Consider the following 14103-nt stretch of genomic DNA (forward strand, 5'->3'; position numbering starts at 1 on the left):
GATCACTAAATTTGACTGGAAATATCAGTGACAAAAGGAACATGTCCTTCAAGAACACATGGCAAGTTAGAAGATACAGAAGAAGAAAGGTCACAGGAACCATTCATTGGCATGGAAACCTTGAAGCTGTTTAAATAAGTCCTCTTTGCTTCCCTAGGCTTATGCTATTCCAAGCAGTTTTAGGGCCAAGGAAAGTTGGGAGTGGAATGTACATGGCTGAGCTTATAGTAAGAACCAGCTGCTTCAGAGATTCCATCCCACGTAGCCGGGCTGCCCTCCCTAAGCCCCACACATATGTCTAAAAATGCAATCCTGCAAAGGCCAGTGTGAAAACCCATCTATTGGGTTCATTGTTGAAAGAGAAACTGTTCGAAGTCAACAAACAGTTGCAGTAGTAAAACATGAAGTCAATGGTCAATACCTCCCTGTTCTTCAGTCAATCAAATCTTTTTCCAGAAGCACCTAAGGAAGGATATTTAATAGGGAAAATGGGAGAAAGGGATGATTCCAAATACAGACTAAAAGAGGGCACTGTGCTTCCTGGAGAAGAGTACCGTGAGGTGGAAGAAGGGGAGCAAAGAGCTCCCAGACCCCATCATGGTCCCCAACAGGACAAGCTCTGGGAGTGCTGATCTGGGGTTGGACACTTGAGAAGCTTGAGTTAGAAAAGAAAATAATCTCCTGCAAGCCCATTTCCACAGGAACAGTATCACGCAGCAAACCAGAAGCAGAACCAAGGAGGAATGCAAGATTTTAGAGTAGAAAGCAAATACACTCAGCTAATGGCCAGTGACGGCAGTTCTATAATCTGTTATCCACTTGACACCAGCTTGGTATCAGTTTCATTTTGCAAAACATGGCTTCGATAATTGCATCAGATCTGCAAGGCTGTGTAGAGGTAGCATTCTTATTGTCAAGTGAATTTTCCAGTAAGCATAGAACATCAAGAGAAAAATGTGTTTCTAACCTGAGTGTCATGCGGCTTTTGCTTCCGTGACTTAAGTACCCATTCACTTCCCCCACTCCTCAACACTTTGGAAAGATTTACAGAAAACGCACAGATGGCGCCTCACAACTGAATAATCTCCTAAAGTAAATCCACCTCTTGCTCTACCAGAAAATAATGCCCTCTCTTGTTCTTTCCACAGATACACAAAATGATAGCTAATTTTTCACCCACTATGCTAATAGATCAGTGAAATTGACCAATAGTAATAGTGATGACAAAGTTCACTAGTAAAGAGTATCTATAACTGCGCCAGACCAATCTGGTTGAACTTTTATGTAACAAAGCTGTGAGCTGTTTTTCAGTTGCCATGGACCCTCAGGTCATGTAACCTGAGCATGCCCAGATGAACCAAGTGTGCAACCACAGGGGGAACCTAAGTGCTAGGACAGAGGAGTGGGACTGAATTAAGAAGCAGACACCACATGGCAGGATCTAGGATCCAATCAGATTGAACTCTGGCATCACCCCATGGCAGGATCCAATCAGATAATGCCTCCTAACATCACCTCATTGTAAGATCCAATCAGATCACACCTCATTACCTTATGCTTATAAAATCCAACCCAACCCCTAGCTCAGGGAGACAGATTTGAGCATTCCCTCCTGTCTCCCTGCCAGTTGACTTGACTCCCAGTAAAGCATTTCTTCTCTCAAAAGCCAGTGCCACAGTATTGGCCTCTGTGTGTGTCGGGCCGCAAGCCCATTGCTGCTTGGTAACATTTCAACTTCCTCCCCAAGAACATACTGCACACTTAAATGGGGCAATTAACAATTAGTAAAAGAATCCACTGATTCACTTCTAACTACCTCCTCTTTAGCCTATAGAGGATGCTACGAAGAAAAGGGAAAAGCTCAACTTGACAGCTGAGCGGGGCAAGTGAGAGAGAAGCGCCGAAGATCTTGAACAACACTGGGGCTACGGAGCCACCTGGGGTATGATGAAATATAACTTGTAGTCCCTCGCCTTTCCAACAGACACACATTTTGCATAAAATGTCAAGAGGCTCCTGAGCCCTTTGGTACCCATGCATGGAGCCCAGATGTAAAGAACTCTTAGCCTGATTTCTAGAATTTACTCAACAATATAACTGTCCACAGAGATGCAGATACTAAAGAGCTCTGTGCCACATTCTTTGTAATAGCAAACCATCAGAATTAACCTCATGGGCATCCAGAGGAGGCTAATTAGGTAGCATCATGGCCAATAACAAGCATGGGATGAATCTAAGAGCACCCCAGGAAACGATACCCAAGGATGCAAAAACACCAGATACAGAACAATGGGTCAGGTGTGATTATATAAACGTGAGATTTCTGAAAGGATGCAAAAGAAACTAGAAATGATGCATCTGAGATGGGGACTGGACCATGAGGGATTTGAAAGTGGAAGAAAACTTACTTCCAATCCATGTCATTATATTTTTAGTTAAAAGAAAGCTAACTGGAGATAAATGGATGGATGGATGGATGAGAGAATGAAAGAGAGACTGATAGACTTAAAGGAACTTCTTTTGGCCTACCTAAGTCCCAAAATATCCCCAGCCTTGAGAATAGTGGATATCACAAAACACGGCACACTAAGACATAGACAGGAAGGTATCTCATAAACGCTTTTCCCAGCTCAGGCTGCCGTTGCTGCTGCTGCTCCTCAGAGCAGCTGAACTCCTCTCCCATCATGTGGCCTTTCTAGCTCTTCCTCTGGCCACACCAATTATGGGACATTACAACAGCAGCACCAATATTATTTTTTAAAGGCTAATGTTATTCACTAAATACTCATTAAACCAATCTCCTTGCTCCATTTACAACAAACTGAAGGGCAAATCCAGATGGTACAAATAATGCATATTCAGGCTCCATCTGCACGGAGCCAGTCATCAAATAGTCATTATCAGTTCTGGAGTCCTCAGCGGTCTGACACCCACAGGTGTGCTCAGGTGAGAAGAGCAGCAACCTTTCAAGAGATGGCTGGGAGACCATCTCTGTGCTTCCCCCAAGGGCTGCATTTGCCTTTGTAGCTGAACAGCTAGCAACGGTAAGGGTTGCTTGGTAACCTGGTAACAGGCTGTGCCCAGTGTTCTTGAGCTGGGGGACAGGATTACATCTCCCTCCCACATGCCCCACTCTCCCTCCACTTAACTCTGGGTTGGCCAAGGAGACCCAGCAGTCCCCAAAGGCTGTCCTGCAGAGCCAACTGCCCTGACCTTGCCCTGGCTGTAGCTCCATTGGAAAATGTCCAACAAAGAGTTTGCCAAGTTTTACCTTTTTGGATTGATAGGCACTGAATTTACCACACACCTTCCCCCGACCCCACCAGCCCCATGGCCCTGAAGATTAAAAAAAAAAAAAAAAACAGGATAGAAAATGTCTGACCAACTTTTTTATCCTAGAGAAGGACTGTAAAGAATCAGGACTGTAAAGTCTTAAAGGGGGCACCCAGGAGCCCAGCACAGTTAATGCTAGTGAAAATAGACAGAAAAGGCCTGAGTCACAGGACTCAGCATGAAAACAACGAGTTTTACTTGAATGCAGGGCTCTACTGGGCCACCAGACAGTCCTTGACCTCTGTTCCAGTAAAAAGAGAAGATGATACCTAAGTTGTTCTGATGAGTGTTAAGTGACAAGCGTGATCAGGACGGGAGGAGGATTTGTCGTTTTAACGCTCTATGATTTAAGCTCACTTTGGATGAATGTGAAGCTTCCATGCTTAAATGGGAGGTGTGGGAAGTGGTGAGGATTAACCCAAATGGAGAAGACATTTGAGTTCCCATGAATAATTCATGCAGGACATAATCTGAACACAGACACCAGAGCCCTGGCTGCAACATAGCTGTAGCTTTTGTACATTTGCTCTCCCTAAGGGCTAGAGATCATCTTAGCATAGAGATGGCAAAAAGATCCAATTAAAATGCCAGCATGGACGTGGGAAAGGACTGTTGTCCCTGAAATCACTCCTGAGAACACAGCGACCAGCCATCAGTTTGTTTTTCCTTAGATCTCTCAGGAGAGAGCTCCGCTTAAGTGAGGAGGTGCCCATTCCTCACAGCATGGCGGCAGGGGTTCCATCCCCAGGGGCTTGCACGATTCAATGGGAAACTTCTTACATAAATCCAAAGGGGAAAAAATGGCATCCAACCCCCCTCATGCGCACTGGCCCCTAAACTAGCCAAGAGCCCTTAGTAAAGAATAAGGGCCAAGACGGAGAGGTATCTGACCCGACCCGACATTAGAAAACAATGTATTCCATTCCATCTTCAACAGCTTCTCACAGGGCAACAGCCCACTCTGGTCTCTCCCCACCAAGCTTCAGCAATTGCTATCAGATTCCTCCTGAGGCACGTGTTCCCTCTAACTCAGAGAAAAGCCATGACTTTGCTGTCAGTATCTCTAGCTTGTCTGGCTCCAAACTGAATCAGTGGGAGTAACATTCACAGTTGGGTAGGCACAATGGCTCATGCCTGTAATCCAAGCACTTTGGGAGGCCGAGGTGGGTGCATCACCTGAGGTCAGGAGTTCAAGACCAGCATGGCCAACATGGTGAAACCCCGTCTCTACTAAAAATACAAAAAATTAGCCAGGCATGATGGTATGCATCTGTAGTCCCACATACTCGGGAGGCTGAGGCAGGAGAATCCCTTGAACCCGAGAGGTGAGGTTGCAGTGAGCCAAGATTGCACCACGGCACTCCAGCCTGGGCAACAGAGCAAGACTCCGGCTCAAAAAAAAAAAAAAAATCCACAGTCTACCCACTAAATAAAAAAGATGTAAATTATAACCACACAAATGAAAAGGAGTATTCAGGGTTCATCAGAGAGGGGGACACTGAGGGACAAATGCTGACACTCTCTAACCCAAAGCAGCCCTACAACCATCAGAGTGACCCTCTGTCCACCTGTCCGAGTTAAAAAGATGATCAAAAAGTACCATTACCTCCCGTAGACTAAGCATGTGGTTTGGACAACAAATGAGAAATGAAGGTGCTGGCCAGATGCCAGTTCAGCTCCTTGCAAAAGTAGGGTGAGTGATTGGAGGGAAAGGACAGAGTGCCTGGCATTTCTCTCATGATTCATCCTACCAGCAGCCCCCACGTCCATCCTGCCTAACTCAGCTCAGTGTCTGCAGCAAAGAGCTTGCCTGAAAGAAGCCCAGCTCTACCTATCCGGATGGAAAGTTCACTCTCAGGGAAGAGCAGCGCAGGACCCTCAGGATCAGACTTCTTTTTCATCAACGTAGAGCCGAGGTTCAGTGCCAGGGCCGTCTGGGGGTCTTCTGCTGCACCCTGAAACAAGAAGCGGTGACATCACTATAGCACCACAACTACATTAATTCCCCAGATGCTTCTGGCTCACAGGTGCCAAGGCGACTTGCCAATCTCCACCAAGACCACCACAGCTGAGCCAGTCCCCGGGTCAACCCAGATGCCAGGCCAAGCTGGGTCTTCAGGAAGATGACAAACTTTCTAGGTATAGGTTACATTACAAAAACAAAACAGGGCCGGGCGCAGTGGCTCAAGCCTGTAATCCCAGCACTTTGGGAGGCCGAGGCGGGTGGATCACGAGGTCAAGAGATCGAGACCATCCTGGTCAACATGGTGAAACCCCGTCTCTACTAAAAATACAAAAAATTAGCTGGGCATGGTGGCACGTGCCTATAATCCCAGGTACTCAGGAGGCTGAGGCAGGAGAATTGCCTGAACCCAGGAGGCGGAGGTTGCCATGAGCCGAGATTGCGCCATTACACTCCAGCCTGGGTAACAAGCGCGAAACTCCGTCTCAAAAAAAAAAGAAAAAACAACACAGTCTAAAAGGTCAGTGCTGATCCTAAAAAATGGAGAAAATATATACAGGAAAGACTGGGGCCCAAACACTAAAACCCCACTGCAAGGCTCATCGCCACCAGGGAATTGAGCAATGAAGCTGTTTCCTGATCTATCAAAAGAAGTCCATATGGCAGGTTCACATGAATGGCAGTCTCGGGATAGGAACCAAGGTCAACTTATTTAGGAACTCAGCATCTTCACGTATCTTATGAGATCAAAAGAGGAGATCGAAACAAAAGCATCTCAAAGGAAGGAAGCAGTGAAAGTTGCAGAGAATGCACACATATTCAGAGTTAACTCCAGAACCTTAAAACAACGTCGCTCTTCCGCTTTCTCCTAACTAGCTAAGCATGGGTCGGTTTGACTGTTTCGCATTAACCAGGCAAACATCGTGCATTTAATCCTCATATTTATTTGACAAATATTTATTAACTGCCAACTTTGTGGATGTTTGGTGAACAAGACAAAGTCCCAGTTCTTCTGAAGCTTGTGTTCCACTTAGGAGTAAATAAATGAATCCATAATGCCGCGGTAAGCTTCTCTTTCAAAGGCCTCAATGCTGCCGACCACTTACCAATGCACTGATCTCAACAGGAACAACGAGGCCGAGAGAGACTCGACCAGCTACACAAGCACCTCCACCTTCATCCAAGTACCTCATAGCTAAGGAAAGGGAGGCAGAATCATCTCAATAGGCAAAAAATTGTAGATATTTCTTGAAAACTAGGGGTCTCTGTCTGTTCAGGCTGCCATAAAACGAAATATCATAAACTGGGCAGCTTTTTTTTTTAAGATGGAGTTCCACTCTGTCACCCAGGCTGGAGTGCAGTGGTGCGATCTCAGCTCACAGTGACCTCCACCCATCCCTACCCCGGGGTCCAAGCAATTCTCCTGCCTCAGCCTCCCAAGTAGCTGAGATTACAGGCACCCACCACATCGCCCAGCTAATTTTTGTGTTTTTAGTGGAAATGGGATTTCATCATGTTGGCCGGGCTGGTCTCGAACTGACCTCAACTGATCCACCTGCCTCAGCCTCCCAAAAGTGCTGGGATTATAGGCGTGAGCCACCACACCTGGCCAGAATGTATCACAGTTTCTGGAGGCAGGAAATTCCAAGATCAAGGTACCAGCAGAGTCAGTGACTGGTGAAAGCCTGCTTCTTGGTTCATGATGGCACAGGCTAGCTATGGAAGGGGCAATGGGTCCCTTTCACACGCCTCTTATTACGGCATTAATCCCACTCAAGAGAGTTCTACCCTCATAATCCAGTGATCACCTCATAATTCAAACGTCTCACCTCTTAACAGAACCACCATGGAAGTTAGGATTTCAACACATGAATTCGGAGGAGACACGTTTTCAGGCCACAGCAGCAAACAAAAATAGGTCCAAACAAACGTAAGTTTTCATTTAAAATATGTGTCTCTAATATGGGAGAGGAGAAGGCTTGTAATCTAATCATAGTGATGCATCCATGTATTTAAAAAAATACTAAAACAATTTTCTTGGATAAGTTCCTTTCATGAAGGAATCTCACAAAAGGGATACCAGGCTGTTGTCACACACACACACACACACACACACACACACACACAGACCTTCTTGTTTCTTCACTGTCATGATGATCAGAGTTAAGAGAAAAAAGCTAATGATTCAGATCTTTTATTTCATTATCTACTTCCAACCAAATGTTAAAAATGAACACATAAGCTCTTCCTCTCATATGTTCTCATTTATCTAGGCATCGCTATAGTCATCATTTATCTTCAATGTCCTCTATTAATGTCCTTTAATAAGGGTGCCAACACCCCATTTAACTTTGTTTAGACAAAACCAAAAGAAGCCTCCTGCCCCTGTTCGAGCTACCCTTGTACAACTTTGCAGGTCCCTGTGGGCATCCACCTCTTCTGTCACATAGAGGCAGCTGCCTTGCAGTATCACGGTCAAGGTAGACCTGCAGATGGACAGAATCCTGGGAACAGAGGCTTTGCGAAGGCTGGGCTCTGCCTCTGCAGAAACCCCTCTCACTAACCCAGCTGACACCTGGTGTCTGTGTGATACGCCACGGGCCATGGAGTCACAGCTCTTTGTTTGTTTATATGCTTTAATTATTTCAAATTCTACACCTCCTGCTAACATCCAAGGAATCATTGCAGCAATAAAAGATATGTTTTCACTATGAAAGTATGTCAGCTGATTTTCCTTCCTTTGTCTTCTTTCTTTTTATAATGTGATTGATGCGTAACTGGGGGAAGAAATAGAAGGAAAACCATTTCATTACAGCAGAAATGCCGCAGCATTAATGCGCTTTAAGCTGTTACTGTGAATTTGACTGAAGCCCATCTGGTAAGGTGCAGCTTGCAGAAACCCTGCTTTTCATTTAGAATATTTGTTTTCAATTATGTGATTTTGTCCCCTCCGACATCCAGAGGACATTTAGCACTGGGCATTTTGGAATGTCATAACAGGGGAGCTGAGGATGCTGCTGGTATCCCTAGTGGATAGAGGCCACGGATGCTACGAAACACCCAACAATGATTACAACAGCCCCCACAGCAGAGAACGAGGCAGGACCAGGCACAGCGGCTCATGCCTGTAATCCCAGAACTTCTGGAGGTCAAGGCAGGAGGATCACTTGAGCCCAAGAGTTCAAGACCAGCCTGGGCAACATAGTAAAGCCCCATCTCTAAAAACTGAAGAAAAAAAAATCAGCCAGGTGCGGTGGCACATGCCTGTAGTCCGGCTACTTGGGAGGCTGCGGCGGAAGGATCACTTAAGCCCAGGAAGTCGAAGCTGCAGTGAGCCAAGGTCACACCACTGTACTCCAGCCTGGGCGACAGAGAGTGTGACCCTGTCACCAAAAAACACGAGCCAGCAAATGTCAGTAGTGCTGAGCTTGAGATACCTGCTTTGGAAAGATTCAGGATGATCAGGACCCCACAGCTTCCTGAATTACTGATAATGCTGGGAATTCACACACACCCTTTTGAGAGTAAAGAGAATTTTGCTACTTTCTCTAGGAACACTCCCTGCCTACCTCATGTACCCTCTACATTTCTATTAGCTGAGAGCTGCTCCAGATACTGGCAATTCGGAAAAGCCAAGTCTCCTGTCCTCATGAATCCTACATTCTCCTTTGAGAGACAGATGATCATAAACCCATCATAATCAACTAAAAACTTAAGAGTGCCAGGTAGTGATAATGCCAAAAGAAAACAGAAAAAGTAAGCCGTATCTGTAACTCACAGCCATCCTAGAACACCGGGCCTGGCACAACCCAGAACCGAGCCTATGTAATACAGGCTGGGTTCCAGTTTGCTCCAAGCATTTTACATGCTCTAGTCCATTATTAGCTGTGAAGACAGACTGTTCCTTTAGAGAAGGTGTCACGAGAGGTCTTTCTAGGAAGATGGTACTTGTTCGTCCCTTATTTTCAGGTCTTTGCTCAAACATTAACTTCCTCTTCCCTTCCATCTCTTTTCGCCTTTCTAGCAATCTATATTCTGTGGGTTGCATTTCGTTCTTTCGGCATTTTAGGGGCAGGGAGAGGGGGACTAAGAAAATCCCACCCTAACTTCACTTAGAAGCTGCCCTTTTAAAAGCTAGACAGAGATCCGGTATCTCCCCCTGTACCCCCTCCCACCTGTGTCCCCTCCTTCCCCCACGTGCTCCATCCAACATTTAGCCTTCAGAACAACCAAGGTCAGCTGTGCAGCATGGGAGCTGCAGAAAGTATCTCTGGAGTGACACCAAGGACAGCACCTTCGCTATCTCCACAGGCCTCTGATCCCAGGCACTGGCCCCCCAGGGCTCTTTTTAGACACCTTTCCAGGATTCGCAACATTCCCCCTACTCTCAGTTATGGCTAGGGAAGAGGAATAATACATCCCTCTGAATTTCAAGAAAACAGGCCAGAGGGAGATGCCAGTCCTGCTTTGGGAGCTTTATCACAGTATCCCTGGAGGTGGGGAAAAGTCAGCAGCCCCTGCTGTGCCAAAGTGGCTCTGAGCCTGCCGCGCTGACACGCTCCTCCCGCCATGGAGCTACATCAGCTCACAGGACCTGGGGACTGCAGGTGTGGGGCACTGAGTTCTTTACCAGGACTCCTGAAATAAATACAGCCTGGAACCAAGACCCTCAGGGAGGAATCCCTTCTCTCCATCCCCCCGTTCTTTACTTGATACTGTTCTTCACATTTCTGGTTGGTTTTGTTTGGTGTGGTTTTCACGTCTGCAACACTTCTCTATGCACATTACCTCACTCAATCCTTGCAGCCCCGGAAGGTCAGCAAACTGCGAGTGTAATCCCTTCTAGGGCAAACACGTGACGAATGCAAGCTGTTCTTGACATTCCACAGCGGCCCTGCCAGTCTGCTTTGCTGCCCATCGGAGGGTCAATGAGTCACCCTTCCCCGTCTCCACAACACAGTGCTTCAGGTAGGCCTCTGGGGCTTTGAAGAGTTCAAGTGCGCTGTGTCACCTTGCAGCTCCCAAATGTCAAGGTGTCAGGTACAAGGGTCTTTCTCCAGCAGCCAGGTCACCCCTCTTCTTCTCCATTGTTTCTCTCCTGATCCCCTCTCCCTGTCCTTCTTCCTGTATCCCCACCCACTCCAAATCCAGCTCAGTACAGAAAGCAGGGCGTGAGCCAATAGAGGCAGGAGGTGCCACCTACCCAGAGCCATGGAACTTGAGACCCCTGTCCTCTTACGATGGAATTATTATCATAATAATTATTCTTCTTGGTGTGGGGCCAATCCCTGGCTCAGAATAAACAGAATAACTTCCATCCAATTTGGAAAGGACATGCAGAGAGGCAGGAGCCGGAGAAGAAGGACTGCACTTTCCAGAAAAAAAAAAAAAAAGAGAGGAAGTAGAGAGAAAAGGAAAGAAAGATGATAAAACATTGTGAAGGAGGAGAGCGGGGCAGGAGGCAGGAACGCCCTGCAATATGCCTTACATTAAACCAAAAAGACTTCACCAAACAAGACGTGCATCTCCTTCGAGAAATAAAATCCTGGGGCTGTGCAGCATGGCCTGCTGTCCCAGGCAGGAGGGAGGCAACTGCTGGTGGCTATGTCTCCAGAGACCCCCAAAAGAAACAAGTCACCCAAGAAACAGGCCAGAGCTTCACCGAAGGGACACAGCTCTCTGCATATTAAGCCTACAAGGGCGAACTAAGGGCCCCCCTGCAGAGCACACTGGGTGTCACAGCACTGAAGACACTGCAGCCCTCCGCACGCGCTGCAAGCAGCTGGGTGCATCTGCTCCAAGTCCCAGCAGCAATCTTCCATAGGTCTTAAGGCCTGTCACCGCCTCTCTGGCTCTTCGTCACTGGGGTGAGTCATTGCTACTCACGACTGTGTCCAAGGATGACAAAGCAGAGCAACCTGTGATGCTTGCCCGCGACTGGGGGGCCGACCTGACCTCTGCCAAACCCGTACACACCTTCTATCACATGGATTCAGGAAGGAGGACCTCTGCTAACTGGTACATGTGAAGAACATGCAAGATTTTTGCATAAGTACACACATGGCAGTGTGATTTGCTGCCTTCCTCCCCTTCACCTATATCTGGCATTTCTCCCCATGCTATCTCTCCCCAACTCCCCATCCCCTGCTGTCCCTCCCCTAGTTCCCCCCGACAGACCCCAGTGTGTGATGCTCCCCTCCCTGTGTCCATGTGTTCTCATTGTTCAACACCCGCCTATGAGTGAGAACATGCGGTGTTTGATTTTCTGTTCTTGTGTCAGTTTGCTAAGAATGATGGTTTCCAGGTTCATCCATGTCCCTAGAAAGGACACGAACTCATCGTTTTTGATGGCTGCATTGTTATTTTTATTTTTGAGAGACAGAGTCTCACTCTGTTGCCCGGGCTGGAGTGCAGTGAGGTGATCTATGCTCACTGCAACCTCTGCCTCCCTAATTAAAGTGATTCTCCTGCCTGAGCCTCCCAAGTAGCTGGGATTACAGGCACCAGCCACCATGCCCAGCTAATTTGAGGAGAGATGGGGTTTCACCATGTTGGCCAGGCTGGTCTCAAACTCCTGACCTCAAGTGATCTGATGGAGGCAGTCTCTTTAATTGAAGCTTGTCAACAAATCAGAACTCCCTGAGGAAGAGCCAAGGGCAAGGTAAAGGGATTAATTGGTGCCCCCTGCCAGCCACAGCTACATAGAGGCCAAGTGTTACATGCCAGTGGAGAAGGGCACAGGGATCTCAAGAGGCGCCACCCCAGGGACTCACAACATGCGGCTGCCAGAGAAGGGGCTGGCAGGTGGCCTGCCTGGAGCCCAGCATAGGCGCTGCCTCCTCCCCCCGCCCCCAGCTTCTACCTCCTGCCATCCTTACTTAACCCCAGACACACTAGGTGATATTCAATAATTGATGCTGTTTTTATTACTGAGAAGTTGCCATAATAATGACACTCGTAACACAATCTTTTAAATTATTCCACATAATGGAAAAAAAATTAAATGTCGCCCTGATCAACAGTCAGAATATGGATAACGCTTACATAACAGATGACCTTCTCTCCTAGGGATCCCAGCAGCCGGCTGCTTAGGGCCAGGCTGGCTCCGGGTGACAAGCGGCCAGCTAAGAAGCACACAGGGACACGGAGTAGCACAGACACAGAGGCAGGGGGTACAGTCCTACCTCAGGTATCAGGCAGGTCACCGCTGTCTTCTTTGCCATGGTTAACCTATATATTCATGGATCATGGGTCACAGTCAGAATCCCTAAAGGTGAGCAGGATGACAGTTTAAGTACTAGGTCCCCTCTGGGTTTTGGTTTTTTTGTTTTGTTTTGTTTTTTTTGAGACGGAGTGTCATTCTGTGGCCCAGGCTGGAGTGCAGTGGCACGATCTCGGCTCACTCCAACCTCCGCTTCCCGGGTTAGAGCAATTCTCCTGCCTCAGTCTCCTAAATAGCTGGGGTTACAGGGTACACATCACCATATCCAGATAATTTTTGTATTTTTAGGAGAGACAGGGGTTTGACCATGTTGGTCAGGATGGTCTCGAACTCCTGACCTTGTGATTCATCCACCTTGGGCTCCCAAAGTGCTGGGATAACAAGCATGAGCCACCACACCTGGCCCCTTCCTGGTTCTTTAACACAATTCTTGCCTTGTCCAAAGCACTAGGATTGTACCTCTAACTCAGCTTCAGTTCATTCCTCTTATAGCAATAATGCTACATCCAACCAGTGGACAGCAAGGCAGGTTTTAAAGCTTGAGTTATTCTACACTTGAGGTTTTTAAAATCTTGGCCAAAGAAGCCTGAGTTCCCTCCTCCAGGAAGCCTTCCTGGATTTACTGAACCTAGTATGGATCAAATGCATTCCCTTCCATCCTCCTCTGTTCCCCTGGCATCCTGAATATGATTTAACTATTCAGTTCTCTCTCTCTCTCCCTCTCTCCCTCTCTCTCTCTCTCTCTCTCTCTGTGTGTGTGTGTGTGTGTGTGTGTGTGTGTGTGTGTGTGTGTTTTGAGACAGTCTTGTTCTGTCGACCAGGCTAGAGTGCAGTGGTGCAATCTCGGCTCACTGCAACCTCTCTCTCACAGGTTCAAGCAATTCTCCTGCCTCAGCCTCTGGGGTAGGTGGGACTACAAGCACACAACACCATGCCTGGCTAATTTTTATTTTTTTAGTAGAAATAAAGTTTTACCACATTGGCCAGGCTGGTCTCACACTCCTGACCTCAAGTGATCTGTCCTCCTCAGCCTCCCTAAGTGCTGGGATTATAGGCATGAGCCACTGCACCCAGCTGACTTTTCAGTTTTCTTAACCATCTCAAGCCACGAGGCTCTAAATGGGAGCTGTGTCTGGCAGCTCTACTGCCAGGGCTCAGCACATGGTCTGTCTTCAGTAATTTACCTGAATGGCCTAAATGACAGATGCTCCAAAATAAGAGGAAAATGTTGCATAACACGGAACGACGGTTCTAGGGAAACCACAAGTGGTGCGGCCCTGAGAAGAGAGGACTGGTGCAGAGCGGGGAAGGAAAGGCTGAAAAGAGAGATGTCTAGCTAATGCCGAAAAGCATGAGTTTCCAGCAAGCCCTGCCTTCCATGCTCTCGATGATTAAGATAATCAATATCAGCCCTGAGACCACATGAGGACGGGCAGACACCTATCCTGTGACTCCCCACTGAAAGGTTCCATCTCCATGCCCTTTCCTGGCAGAAATATTCCAAGTGGGACGGCCTCGCTCACTCCCTCTTAAGGTAAGATTTTTCCACCCTGAAGCCCACGATCCCTCCACCACCACATCTTCC

The 14103-nt window shown here is 47.4% G+C and overlaps 1 protein-coding gene across 18 annotated transcripts in view; it reads right to left on the reverse strand.

The window, feature by feature from the left end:
• Nucleotides 1-14103, reverse strand: part of SLC39A11 (solute carrier family 39 member 11) — a 441622-nt gene that overhangs the window by 298008 nt on the left and 129511 nt on the right. For 10 of the 18 annotated variants that reach the window (XM_035301656.3, XM_054256431.2, XM_008997674.4 and 7 more), the window contains one exon: nt 5144-5288. In XM_035301656.3, coding sequence (XP_035157547.1) covers nt 5144-5288 — 145 coding nt within the window. The remainder of the gene's footprint in view (nt 1-5143; nt 5289-14103) is intronic. The other 8 variants (XM_078374526.1, XM_078374528.1, XM_002748687.6 and 5 more) reach the window with 1 other exon arrangement.

Source organism: Callithrix jacchus, chromosome 5 (assembly GCF_049354715.1).
Source record: "Callithrix jacchus isolate 240 chromosome 5, calJac240_pri, whole genome shotgun sequence".
Classification (NCBI taxonomy): Eukaryota; Metazoa; Chordata; class Mammalia; order Primates; family Cebidae; genus Callithrix; species Callithrix jacchus.